Source organism: Melanerpes formicivorus, unplaced genomic scaffold (assembly GCF_026170545.1).
Source record: "Melanerpes formicivorus ecotype bairdi unplaced genomic scaffold, bMelFor1.0.p_v2 SCAF_9, whole genome shotgun sequence".
NCBI classification, from domain to species: Eukaryota; Metazoa; Chordata; class Aves; order Piciformes; family Picidae; genus Melanerpes; species Melanerpes formicivorus.
Genome location: NW_027142361.1, coordinates 3,082,620 through 3,095,159, shown reverse-complemented (window position 1 = coordinate 3,095,159; position 12,540 = coordinate 3,082,620). Strand labels below are relative to the sequence as shown.

General features: G+C 44.0%; 1 protein-coding gene across 23 annotated transcripts in view; it reads left to right on the top strand.

Annotated features, from left to right (window-relative positions):
- DST (dystonin) overlaps positions 1-12,540 on the top strand; it is a 523,559-nt gene that overhangs the window by 380,042 nt on the left and 130,977 nt on the right. For all 23 annotated transcript variants that reach the window (XM_068142981.1, XM_068142971.1, XM_068142968.1 and 20 more), the window contains 6 exons: positions 1,271-1,333; positions 2,285-2,520; positions 5,633-5,762; positions 6,783-6,982; positions 9,552-9,681; positions 10,702-10,901. In XM_068142981.1, coding sequence (XP_067999082.1) covers positions 1,271-1,333; positions 2,285-2,520; positions 5,633-5,762; positions 6,783-6,982; positions 9,552-9,681; positions 10,702-10,901 — 959 coding nt within the window. The remainder of the gene's footprint in view (positions 1-1,270; positions 1,334-2,284; positions 2,521-5,632; positions 5,763-6,782; positions 6,983-9,551; positions 9,682-10,701; positions 10,902-12,540) is intronic.

Sequence of the window (12,540 nt, the reverse complement as noted above, 5' to 3'; positions counted from 1 at the left end):
AGTAATAGGAAGAGCTTCAGGTGTAACAGTGAGGACTCCACACTGCAATCCCCCTCATGGAGCATGTGCTCAAGTCATGCTCATGACAGGTGTCCTGGTTTAGGCCCAACTGGTAACTGGGCAGCTGAGCCCCATGCAACCACTGACTCACTGCCTCCCACTCCCCACTGGGACTGGGAAGGAAAATCAGGAGGAAATTTAAAAACCTGGTGGGCTGAGATAAGGATAGTTTAATAGAACAGCACAAAGGGAAAAGAAACAACAGTGATAACAATAATGCTAATGAAATAATACATAAAACAAGTGGCAGTAACTGGAGTGCTCACCATCCCCTACCCAAAGCTGCCCTGCTCAAAACTCAGCCCTCACCCCTGAACAGCAATCAATGAGGTCAATGTAGTATTGACTATCCCATTGGCTGGTTTGGTTGGATATCCTCTGTGTGGTCCTTCCCAGGTCCTATCCAGGATAAGAAGATAGGAAGGACTTGTCTGCTTGGTGTCACGGGCTTATTCTGCAAAGGTGTGATGCTGCAAAATCATAGAATCATTTAGGTGGGGAAAGACACTTATGGGTCTTTGAGTTGAGCTGTTAACCTAGCACTACCAAGTCCACCATTAAACCGTGTCCCTAAGCACTATATCAACACATCTAAATACTTATAGTGATGGGTAACTCAACCACTTCCCTGGTGGGCAAAGGTGGCTTTGCTTGTGGTGTCTGCAATGACCACTCTGAGCGTTTTTGCTGTTTGATGTTTAGTGCTGTCCTCACTGTCTCAGCACTTGCCAACTAGCCATCTTCCAGGCCATACCCAGACATGGCTGGGTAAAAACATATTCTTGGTATACAGTAGGGAAGAGTTTCCTTTTGAGGAGAGGAAGGAAGTGATATTAGCCATGTGGCTTCACAGCTAGGGCACAGACTTTTGCTACTACAGTTGTTCATTTATCATACTGTTGTGAGTGGTAGGATGACTTATACATCATGCTGCATGCTTTCATGTGCATCCATATGCACACGCACCCGCTATGCATATGCCACATATGTGTGGTACCACTTAACAGTAGTAGCTGACTGGGGCAGCTTAGAACATAAACCAACCTTAAATTACTTAAAATTTAAAGAAAATGCTGCTATTAAAAGGTTAGCATTCAGATATTTCTTTAATGTTATAATGAAGGCTGTGTAGAAGAGGAAATACAGTGCTGGGTTTTTGGTGGCATGAAGGCCTACCTAAGTATGGGACTTCATCTTTCTTGATCTACAGGTAGCACAATGTTAAATGGGGAAGGAGGAGCTCCAGGAACTCAGGATTTCCTTAAAAATAAAGGTTAGTAAAAATTTCAGGATGTGATAAAGAAATGTACTAAACAAATACATAATTAAAAATGTAAGTATTTTTTCAGTGTTGTACATAAATCTGCTTGGAGCAGTCACTCCTAGGCTAAATTTCATACCATCATCACCATCATGCATGGCAATTATATTTACTAGGACACGATACTGTCTTCAATATTGGTTGTGAAGACAGATCAAATCTGGCAATTTTCTGAATTAATATATACTTCCACAGATGTATACAGGGAGAGCTGTTTTAATATAGCACATAGCTTTTGAGAAAATTCTGCTATGTGTGGATGTGGCTTTTTAACACTCATCAGTGTTCAAAACACAGAAATGTATATATACAAAGGCACCTACTTTACATACATCTGTATCACTGTGTGACCAACCTCTTTACAGAAACAAAGGACCTTATATAGGAGTTTCGCATGTGCTTATGCACAGCCACGTACCCTGTTCTGAGTCTGCAGTGTCCCTTCTCCTAAATTAGTTTATCTAGTAGTCTGCCTGCTTCTGCTCTCATAGTGATAAAACACATTTATAATGGTACATGAATGTGAACAAAATGTTATTGCAGTACTGTTAGGCTCTCAGGCAACTAACTGAACTGTAGTCCAGTATATTCAACTTTTTTTGTCATGGAATTGTTGGTTAAAATACTGAAATAGCAATTAATAGAAAGATTGAAAGGTATTTATGTATCTGTGTGTATTAATGTAATGGTTTCTCTGAAATCAGAAACTCTTGCAAATAGGTCATTCACATACAGTGTTACCACCGTTAGTGTGAAATGGCAATGACTAATACATTCAGTGACTTCTTATTTGGAAGGCTGTTGGCTATTGTATCTCAGAGTAGTATTTAGAAGTTGTTGAAGTCTATTGTTTGAAGGGTTTGTAACTTCTAATGCAGTCTTTGTGCATCTCTCCTTTTACAGAGCTGACAATTGTTCAACAAGCGATGTCTGATGTAAATCACAGTTATGAAGATTTGGGAGTTTTATTGAAGGAAAAGATTTCAGAACTAGAAAGTATGCTTTCAAAAATGCAGAATATTCAGGAAGAATCGACCTCAGTGATGCAGTGGTTGCAAAAAATGGACAAAACTGCATCAGATTGGGAAGCTGCTCCAACTGATGGCGAAGCGGTTAAAGCCCAAGTTGAGCAACATAAGGTACTTTGTGCCTTCAAAAAAAGTACTTTCTTGCACTTACTGGGAAAATTCTGTTTGAACAGCCAATATCTCAGCCTAGCTTAACATTGTGGAGAGTATTTATATGATCCCTGTAAGCATACCAGTCAGGTTAACAGCAAATCTGTCAGACTGCCAGTGGAGTGAAAGGAGCACAGGAGTTGTACAGGTTAGAAAATAATAATTCTGTGGCCAGTATAAATAGGTAAGGCTATATTAATTATGCAATAAACTTTTCTGATCTCCTTAGTGGTTTAGAGAGAGATGCTGGATTGCTTGTAAGATCTGAAGGGCTGTATGTATCCAAAAGCTGTTTCTGCACCTGCTGGTTCACTGACACTCCACAGACCTCTTGGTCTGTGCAGCTGCAGCAGCTTATGCCTACTCCAAGGCTGTGTTTCTCTTCAGCAGCCATTTTTATATGCTGAACACAAGTCTCTGTCCCTCCTTTTTAATTGATATGAGAAAACCACTGAATCAGCAGTAAGCTTCTGTCCTGTCATAAAATGCAAATGCGTAAAGCTTCATCTATAAAGGGAAATGTAATCACTTACCTGTGGTTGCAGATAAACAAGGACAGAATTTGGTTCAGCAAGGTTTTTGTTTTATGTTTGAGGGGTTACCCTTAAAAAAATAACCTTAACTAACTTTCCTCAGATTTGGGTAACATTCAGTCCTAAAACTCAGATTAAATATGGTAGAAAACTAGCTCCTTATTTTTTAACAGAGAATGTGCAAAACTAACATGACCATCTTCCAGTATAGTAATCGAAGAGTAATCACAGATGCAAAAGTGCTTAGTCAAGAGTCATTCTTCTGATGCAGTTGGACCTTCTGCTAGAAGTTCTAAGTCAAGCACATTTTGTTCATTGTTTATTTTAGTGGGGTTTCAATAAATAAAATGGGACAAGCTTTGTTACTTAAGAATATTCATAAAAGAGCTTTGTGAGGCATATAAGGACTGTTCTGTCTGTAAAAGTAGCATGTATTGATGGCGCATTTCAGTCTCCTGCTAGGTCTAGACTTTAGTAGAATAAACAAATAGTAGAATAAACCAAACCAGGTTGGAAGAGACCTTCAAGATCATCGTGTCCAACCCATCAACCAATCCAACCCACCCAAACAGCTAACCCATGGCACCAAGCACCCCATCAAGTCTCCTTCTGAACACCCTCAACGACGGCGACTCCACCACCTCCCCAGGCAACCCATTCCAATGGGCAATCACTCTTTCTGTATAGAACTTCTTCCTAACATCCAACCTGAACCTCCCCTGGCGCAGCCTGAGACTGTGTCCTCTTGTTCTGGTACTGGGTGCCTGGGAGAAGAGACCATCATCAGCCTGTCTACAACCTCCCTTCAGGTAGTTGTAGAGAGTGATAAGGTCACCCCTGAGTCTCCTCTTCTCCAGGCTAAGCAGCCCCAGCTCCCTCAGCCTCTCCTCATAGGGCTTGTGTTCCAAACCCCTCACCAACTTTGTTGCTCTTCTCTGGACTCGTTCCAGCAAGTCAACATCCTTCCTAAACTGAGGGGCCCAGAACTGGACACAGTACTCGAGGTGTGGCCTAACCAGTGCAGTGTAGAGGGGCAGAATGACCTCCCTGCTCCTGCTGGCCACACTGTTCTTGATGCAGGCCAGGATGCCATTGGCCTTCTTGGCTGCCTGGGCACACTGCAGGCTCATGTTCATCCTACCATCAACCAGCACCCCCAGGTCCCTCTCTGCCTGGCTGCTCTCCAGCCACTCTGACCCCAGCCTGTAGCACTGCATGGGGTTGTTGTGGCCAATGTGCAGAACCCGGCATTTGGATGTGTTAAATCTCATGCCGTTGGATTCTGCCCATCTGTCCAGCCTGTCGAGGTCTCTCTGCAATGCCTCTCTACCCTCCAGCAGATCAACTCTTGCCCCCAGCTTGGTGTCGTCAGCAAATTTACTGATGATGGACTCAATGCCCTCATCCAGATCATCAATAAAGATGTTAAAGAGCACAGGGCCCAGCACTGATCCTTGGGGCACACCACTAGTGACTGGCTGCCAGCTGGATGTGGCACCATTCACCACCACTCTCTGGGCTCGGCCCTCCAGCCAGTTCCTAACCCATCGCAGTGTGCTCCCGTCCAAGCCATGGGCTGACAGCTTGGCCAGCAGTTTGCTATGGGGGACGGTGTCAAAGGCCTTGCTGAGGTCTAGGTAGACTACATCCACAGGCCTCCCCACATCCACCAGGCGGGTCACCTGATCATAGAAGGAGATCAGGTTGGTCAGGCAGGACCTGCCCTTCCTAAATCCATGCTGGCTAGGCCTGATCCCTTGGTCATCCTGTAAGTGTTGTGTTATTGCACTCAGGATGACCTGTTCCATGATCTTGCCTGGCACTGAGGTCAGGCTGATAGGCCTGTAATTCCCTGGCTCATCCAACCGGCCCTTCTTATGGATGGGCACCACGTTGGCCAGCTTCCAGTCCTCTGGGACGTCGCCAGTGAGCCAGGACTGCTGGAAAATTATGGAGAGTGGCTTGGCCAGCTCATCTGCCAGCTCTCTCAGCACCCTAGGATGAATCCCATCTGGTCCCATGGACTTGTGGGGATCCAAGCTGCTAAGGAGCTTTAAGCTATGGTGCTCTTTGAACTGTAGTCCTAGAGGATCTACAAGAAACAGTCTATCTGTGATAGCAGGACTTCCATTGAGGTGAATGAGGCAATGCCATGCTCCTCTCTGTTGGTGCTACCTGGGCTATTTCTTCTGTGAACTGTACTATGCACTAGTCAGTTTGCCTTTTGTACAAGAGCAGATCCCAAGTGTACATGAATGTGATGGGACCTAGTGGATCTTGTTTATCTGAATTATTCTAGTTCTGTCATTTGTTCAAATTAAACAATACTTGTTATTATTAATATAGTTTAAATCTATCAGGTTATCTTTTCCCATAAAAAAATGGCCAGCAACATACTGTCATTATAAAATGTTTCCTATATAAATGTTAGCTATTTGTTGTTTATCTTCATGCTTGGCATCTCAGTATTATGGACTTCAAACTTTACACTTTAGTGTTCTCATTTAGTCTCTTATATTTTTTATCACTTGAATTTGCAGGTTTTTGAAACTGAATTAAAGCAAAGTGCAAATAAAGTGCAGGAATTAAAGGACAAAGTGACAGAGCTGTTGGAGAAGAATCCTGATTCTCCTGAAGCACCCAAGTGGAGACAAACGTTGGATAAACTAGGTACTTCATTAAAGCTGTGTTATAGCTCAGACCAATTTGGAAATTTTTATGATTTTTTTTTTATTGTATTATCAATCACTAGTATTAAACACCTTGCTTCCTCCTACCTCTTAAATTCTATGGAAATAAATCCCTTTACAAAAATGTAAGTGTAGAGTAAGTCCACTGATGTCTGTGGGCTTTGAATTTTTATGAGTGCAATGGAGAGAGCCTATATCTTGACTCTGAGAGGGCTTTATCTTTTTCAAACTGTATGCAGCTAAAATTTGACTGGCCAGTTACTGCTCCAGATACATACATTATTATTCTTATAAAATATAGCAAGTTAATTCTAGTTTCATACAATGAACAGTAGGAGTTGTTGGTAATGCTTTTCTGCATGCTTTTCCCCCATTTACTAGAGGCTTTTGTCATTTTGACAAGACAACTTGAGTAGTGTTAAAAGGGAATTAATACAGAATGAGCAGAGGTCAAAGACAGTCAAATGGCAAAAGAAACTGAAAATGCACAGTTGAAATTCAAGGGCAAGGAGAGTTAGCAAAGCATCCGAGCTGGCTGAACAAGTGCTGACAGTATCAGACCTTAAGATTCAGTGGCTTCTCTGGAACCTGCTTGCAACAAGTGGAAAAGACCACAGATTAGCCTAGGTGTGAGCCTAAGATCACACAGTGCTTTTCAAATACCTATGTGCAGAAATATTCTTGCTGTCATTATGGTTTAGATGTCTAAATGAGGCAGTTAATCCCCTCATTTGAAAGAGATGTGCTCTTTCAGAGGACTGGTCAGTGTAGCAGCCTAAATTGGGGCTTCTGCATGTGGCTGTGCTGTACTGCAGACCTTCATCGAAGCATATATGGGTCTGGTAAAAGATGCATTTGCTGAGTCACTGCAATAAGGCATCTGGAGTTAATCAGCAAGAAACCCCATTAGAGAGCTCTGTTTATGTTTCATACATAGTCTGTAGTCTGACAACCCGTCTGCTAGAGCATGCATGCAATGTGGTAACATTATCATTGTTAGATTCTAAATGGAAAGAGCTCAATCAAGTTACATCTGAAAGACAACAAAAGCTGGAGGAATCTTCAAATTACCTGACCCAGTTCCAGACAGCAGAGGCTCAGCTAAAGCACTGGCTTGTAGAAAAGGAGCTAATGGTCAGCGTGCTGGGACCACTATCAATTGATCCTAATATGCTGAATACGCAAAAGCAACAAGTTCAGGTGAGTAGCACCAACACGCATTACTGATTTAAGTTTGCTTGGTTTCTTTGCTATTAGCAAAGTACTGTTTTCCATCTGGACTGAGTACAGCCATGATTAGCATGAGCCATCACAGTTGTTTATCAGCAACTATCAGCAAGCTGAAGTCATACTTGACTACAGTAATTACAAGATAAAATTATTGTTAAGAGCGAAGAAAGATCAGAACAGCTAAATGAAAAAGATACTGAGGAGATACTGATGCTGTGATACATGTTTTGGTTTTGACCAAGATGCTGTGATTCCTCTGTAGTAAAATAAGAATTGTTCCTGTGAAGTTTTGTAAATTTGACTCTGTGTGTAACATTTTATGATCAGTCTTCATATACAGTCTATGCTGTAGAACTAACTTGTTGAGATTTTATTCACTGGACTGTGCCAGTAGCTAATAAAATTATGAAGTTAAGTGAAATGCAGTACTGTGAATAGATAGAATAGAATAGAATAGAATAGAATAGAATAGAATAGAATAGAATAGAATAGAATAGAATAGAATAAACCAGGTTGGAAGAGACCTTCAAGATCATCGCGTCCAACCTATCACCCAACACCACCTAATCAACTAACCCATGTAACCAAGCACCCTGTCAAGTCTCCTCCTGAACACCTCCAGTGACGGCGACTCCACCACCTCCCCGGGCAGTCCATTCCAATGGGCAATCACTCTCTCTGTGTAAAACTTCCTCCTGACCTCCAGCCTGAACTTCCCCTGGCGCAGCCTCAGACTGTGTCCTCTTGTTCTGGTGCTGGCTGCCCGGGAGAAGAGACCAACCTCTGCCTGTTTACAACCCCCCTTCAGGTAGTTGTAGAGAGTAATGAGGTCACCCCTGAGTCTCCTCCTCTCCAGGCTAAGCAGCCCCAGCTCCCTCAGTCTCTCCTCATAGGGCTTGTGTTCCAAGCCCCTCACCAACTTCGTTGCCCTTCTCTGGACTCGTTCCAGCAAGTCAACATCCTTCCTAAACTGAGGGGCCCAGAACTGGACACAGTACTCGAGGTGTGGCCTAACCAGTGCAGTGTACAGGGGCAGAATGACCTCCCTGCTCCTGCTGGCCACACTGTTCTTAATGCAGGCCAGGATGCCATTGGCCCTCTTGGCCACCTGGGCACACTGCAGGCTCATGTTCATCCTACCATCAACCAGCACCCCCAGGTCCCTCTCTGCCTGGCTGCTCTCCAGCCACTCTGACCCCAGCCTGTAGCACTGCATGGGGTTGTTGTGGCCAATGTGCAGAACCCGGCACTTGGATGCGTTAAATCTCATGCCGTTGGACTCTGCCCATCTGTCCAGCCTGTCGAGGTCTCTCTGCAAAGCCTCTCAACCCTCTAGCAGATCAACTCCTGTCCCCAGCTTGGTGTCATCAGCAAATTTACTGATGATGGACTCAATGCCCTCATCCAGATCATCAATAAAGATGTTAAAGAGGATGGGGCCCAGCACTGATCCCTGGGGCACTCCACTACTGACTGGCCGCCAGCTGGATGTGACACCATTCACCACCACTCTCTGGGCTCGGCCCTCCAGCCAGTTCCTAACCCATCGCAGTGTGCTCCCGTCCAAGCCATGGGCTGACAGCTTGGCCAGCAGTTTGCTATGGGGGACGGTGTCAAAGGCCTTGCTGAGGTCTAGGTAGACTACATCCACAGGCCTCCCCACATCCACCAGGCGGGTCACCTGATCATAGAAGGAGATCAGGTTGGTCAGGCAGGACCTGCCCTTCCTAAATCCATGCTGGCTAGGCCTGATCCCTTGGCCATCCTCTAAGTGTTGTGTTATTGCACTCAGGATGACCTGTTCCATGATCTTGCCTGGCACTGAGGTCAGGCTGACAGGCCTGTAATTCCCTGGCTCATCCAACCGGCCCTTCTTATGGATGGGCACCACGTTGGCCAGCTTCCAGTCCTCTGGGACGTCGCCAGTGAGCCAGGACTGCTGGAAAATTATGGAGAGTGGCTTGGCCAGCTCATCTGCCAGCTCTCTCAGCACCCTAGGATGAATCCCATCTGGTCCCATGGACTTGTGGGGATCCAAGCTGCTAAGGAGCTTTAAGCTATGGTGCTCTTTGAACTGTAGTCCTAGAGGATCTACAAGAAACAGTCTATCTGTGATAGCAGGACTTCCATTGAGGTGAATGAGGCAATGCCATGCTCCTCTCTGTTGGTGCTACCTGGGCTATTTCTTCTGTGAACTGTACTATGCACTAGTCAGTTTGCCTTTTGTACAAGAGCAGATCCCAAGTGTACATGAATGTGATGGGACCTAGTGGATCTTGTTTATCTGAATTATTCTAGTTCTGTCATTTGTTCAAATTAAACAATACTTGTTATTATTAATATAGTTTAAATCTATCAGGTTATCTTTTCCCATAAAAAAATGGCCAGCAACATACTGTCATTATAAAATGTTTCCTATATAAATGTTAGCTATTTGTTGTTTATCTTCATGCTTGGCATCTCAGTATTATGGACTTCAAACTTTACACTTTAGTGTTCTCATTTAGTCTCTTATATTTTTTATCACTTGAATTTGCAGGTTTTTGAAACTGAATTAAAGCAAAGTGCAAATAAAGTGCAGGAATTAAAGGACAAAGTGACAGAGCTGTTGGAGAAGAATCCTGATTCTCCTGAAGCACCCAAGTGGAGACAAACGTTGGATAAACTAGGTACTTCATTAAAGCTGTGTTATAGCTCAGACCAATTTGGAAATTTTTATGATTTTTTTTTTATTGTATTATCAATCACTAGTATTAAACACCTTGCTTCCTCCTACCTCTTAAATTCTATGGAAATAAATCCCTTTACAAAAATGTAAGTGTAGAGTAAGTCCACTGATGTCTGTGGGCTTTGAATTTTTATGAGTGCAATGGAGAGAGCCTATATCTTGACTCTGAGAGGGCTTTATCTTTTTCAAACTGTATGCAGCTAAAATTTGACTGGCCAGTTACTGCTCCAGATACATACATTATTATTCTTATAAAATATAGCAAGTTAATTCTAGTTTCATACAATGAACAGTAGGAGTTGTTGGTAATGCTTTTCTGCATGCTTTTCCCCCATTTACTAGAGGCTTTTGTCATTTTGACAAGACAACTTGAGTAGTGTTAAAAGGGAATTAATACAGAATGAGCAGAGGTCAAAGACAGTCAAATGGCAAAAGAAACTGAAAATGCACAGTTGAAATTCAAGGGCAAGGAGAGTTAGCAAAGCATCCGAGCTGGCTGAACAAGTGCTGACAGTATCAGACCTTAAGATTCAGTGGCTTCTCTGGAACCTGCTTGCAACAAGTGGAAAAGACCACAGATTAGCCTAGGTGTGAGCCTAAGATCACACAGTGCTTTTCAAATACCTATGTGCAGAAATATTCTTGCTGTCATTATGGTTTAGATGTCTAAATGAGGCAGTTAATCCCCTCATTTGAAAGAGATGTGCTCTTTCAGAGGACTGGTCAGTGTAGCAGCCTAAATTGGGGCTTCTGCATGTGGCTGTGCTGTACTGCAGACCTTCATCGAAGCATATATGGGTCTGGTAAAAGATGCATTTGCTGAGTCACTGCAATAAGGCATCTGGAGTTAATCAGCAAGAAACCCCATTAGAGAGCTCTGTTTATGTTTCATACATAGTCTGTAGTCTGACAACCCGTCTGCTAGAGCATGCATGCAATGTGGTAACATTATCATTGTTAGATTCTAAATGGAAAGAGCTCAATCAAGTTACATCTGAAAGACAACAAAAGCTGGAGGAATCTTCAAATTACCTGACCCAGTTCCAGACAGCAGAGGCTCAGCTAAAGCACTGGCTTGTAGAAAAGGAGCTAATGGTCAGCGTGCTGGGACCACTATCAATTGATCCTAATATGCTGAATACGCAAAAGCAACAAGTTCAGGTGAGTAGCACCAACACGCATTACTGATTTAAGTTTGCTTGGTTTCTTTGCTATTAGCAAAGTACTGTTTTCCATCTGGACTGAGTACAGCCATGATTAGCATGAGCCATCACAGTTGTTTATCAGCAACTATCAGCAAGCTGAAGTCATACTTGACTACAGTAATTACAAGATAAAATTATTGTTAAGAGCGAAGAAAGATCAGAACAGCTAAATGAAAAAGATACTGAGGAGATACTGATGCTGTGATACATGTTTTGGTTTTGACCAAGATGCTGTGATTCCTCTGTAGTAAAATAAGAATTGTTCCTGTGAAGTTTTGTAAATTTGACTCTGTGTGTAACATTTTATGATCAGTCTTCATATACAGTCTATGCTGTAGAACTAACTTGTTGAGATTTTATTCACTGGACTGTGCCAGTAGCTAATAAAATTATGAAGTTAAGTGAAATGCAGTACTGTGAATAGATAGAATAGAATAGAATAGAATAGAATAGAATAGAATAGAATAGAATAGAATAGAATAGAATAAACCAGGTTGGAAGAGACCTTCAAGATCATCGCGTCCAACCTATCACCCAACACCACCTAATCAACTAACCCATGTAACCAAGCACCCTGTCAAGTCTCCTCCTGAACACCTCCAGTGACGGCGACTCCACCACCTCCCCGGGCAGTCCATTCCAATGGGCAATCACTCTCTCTGTGTAAAACTTCCTCCTGACCTCCAGCCTGAACTTCCCCTGGCGCAGCCTCAGACTGTGTCCTCTTGTTCTGGTGCTGGCTGCCCGGGAGAAGAGACCAACCTCTGCCTGTTTACAACCCCCCTTCAGGTAGTTGTAGAGAGTAATGAGGTCACCCCTGAGTCTCCTCCTCTCCAGGCTAAGCAGCCCCAGCTCCCTCAGTCTCTCCTCATAGGGCTTGTGTTCCAAGCCCCTCACCAACTTCGTTGCCCTTCTCTGGACTCGTTCCAGCAAGTCAACATCCTTCCTAAACTGAGGGGCCCAGAACTGGACACAGTACTCGAGGTGTGGCCTAACCAGTGCAGTGTACAGGGGCAGAATGACCTCCCTGCTCCTGCTGGCCACACTGTTCTTAATGCAGGCCAGGATGCCATTGGCCCTCTTGGCCACCTGGGCACACTGCAGGCTCATGTTCATCCTACCATCAACCAGCACCCCCAGGTCCCTCTCTGCCTGGCTGCTCTCCAGCCACTCTGACCCCAGCCTGTAGCACTGCATGGGGTTGTTGTGGCCAATGTGCAGAACCCGGCACTTGGATGCGTTAAATCTCATGCCGTTGGACTCTGCCCATCTGTCCAGCCTGTCGAGGTCTCTCTGCAAAGCCTCTCAACCCTCTAGCAGATCAACTCCTGTCCCCAGCTTGGTGTCATCAGCAAATTTACTGATGATGGACTCAATGCCCTCATCCAGATCATCAATAAAGATGTTAAAGAGGATGGGGCCCAGCACTGATCCCTGGGGCACTCCACTACTGACTGGCCGCCAGCTGGATGTGACACCATTCACCACCACTCTCTGGGCTCGGCCCTCCAGCCAGTTCCTAACCCATCGCAGTGTGCTCCCGTCCAAGCCATGGGCTGACAGCTTGGCCAGCAGTTTGCTATGGGGGACGGTGT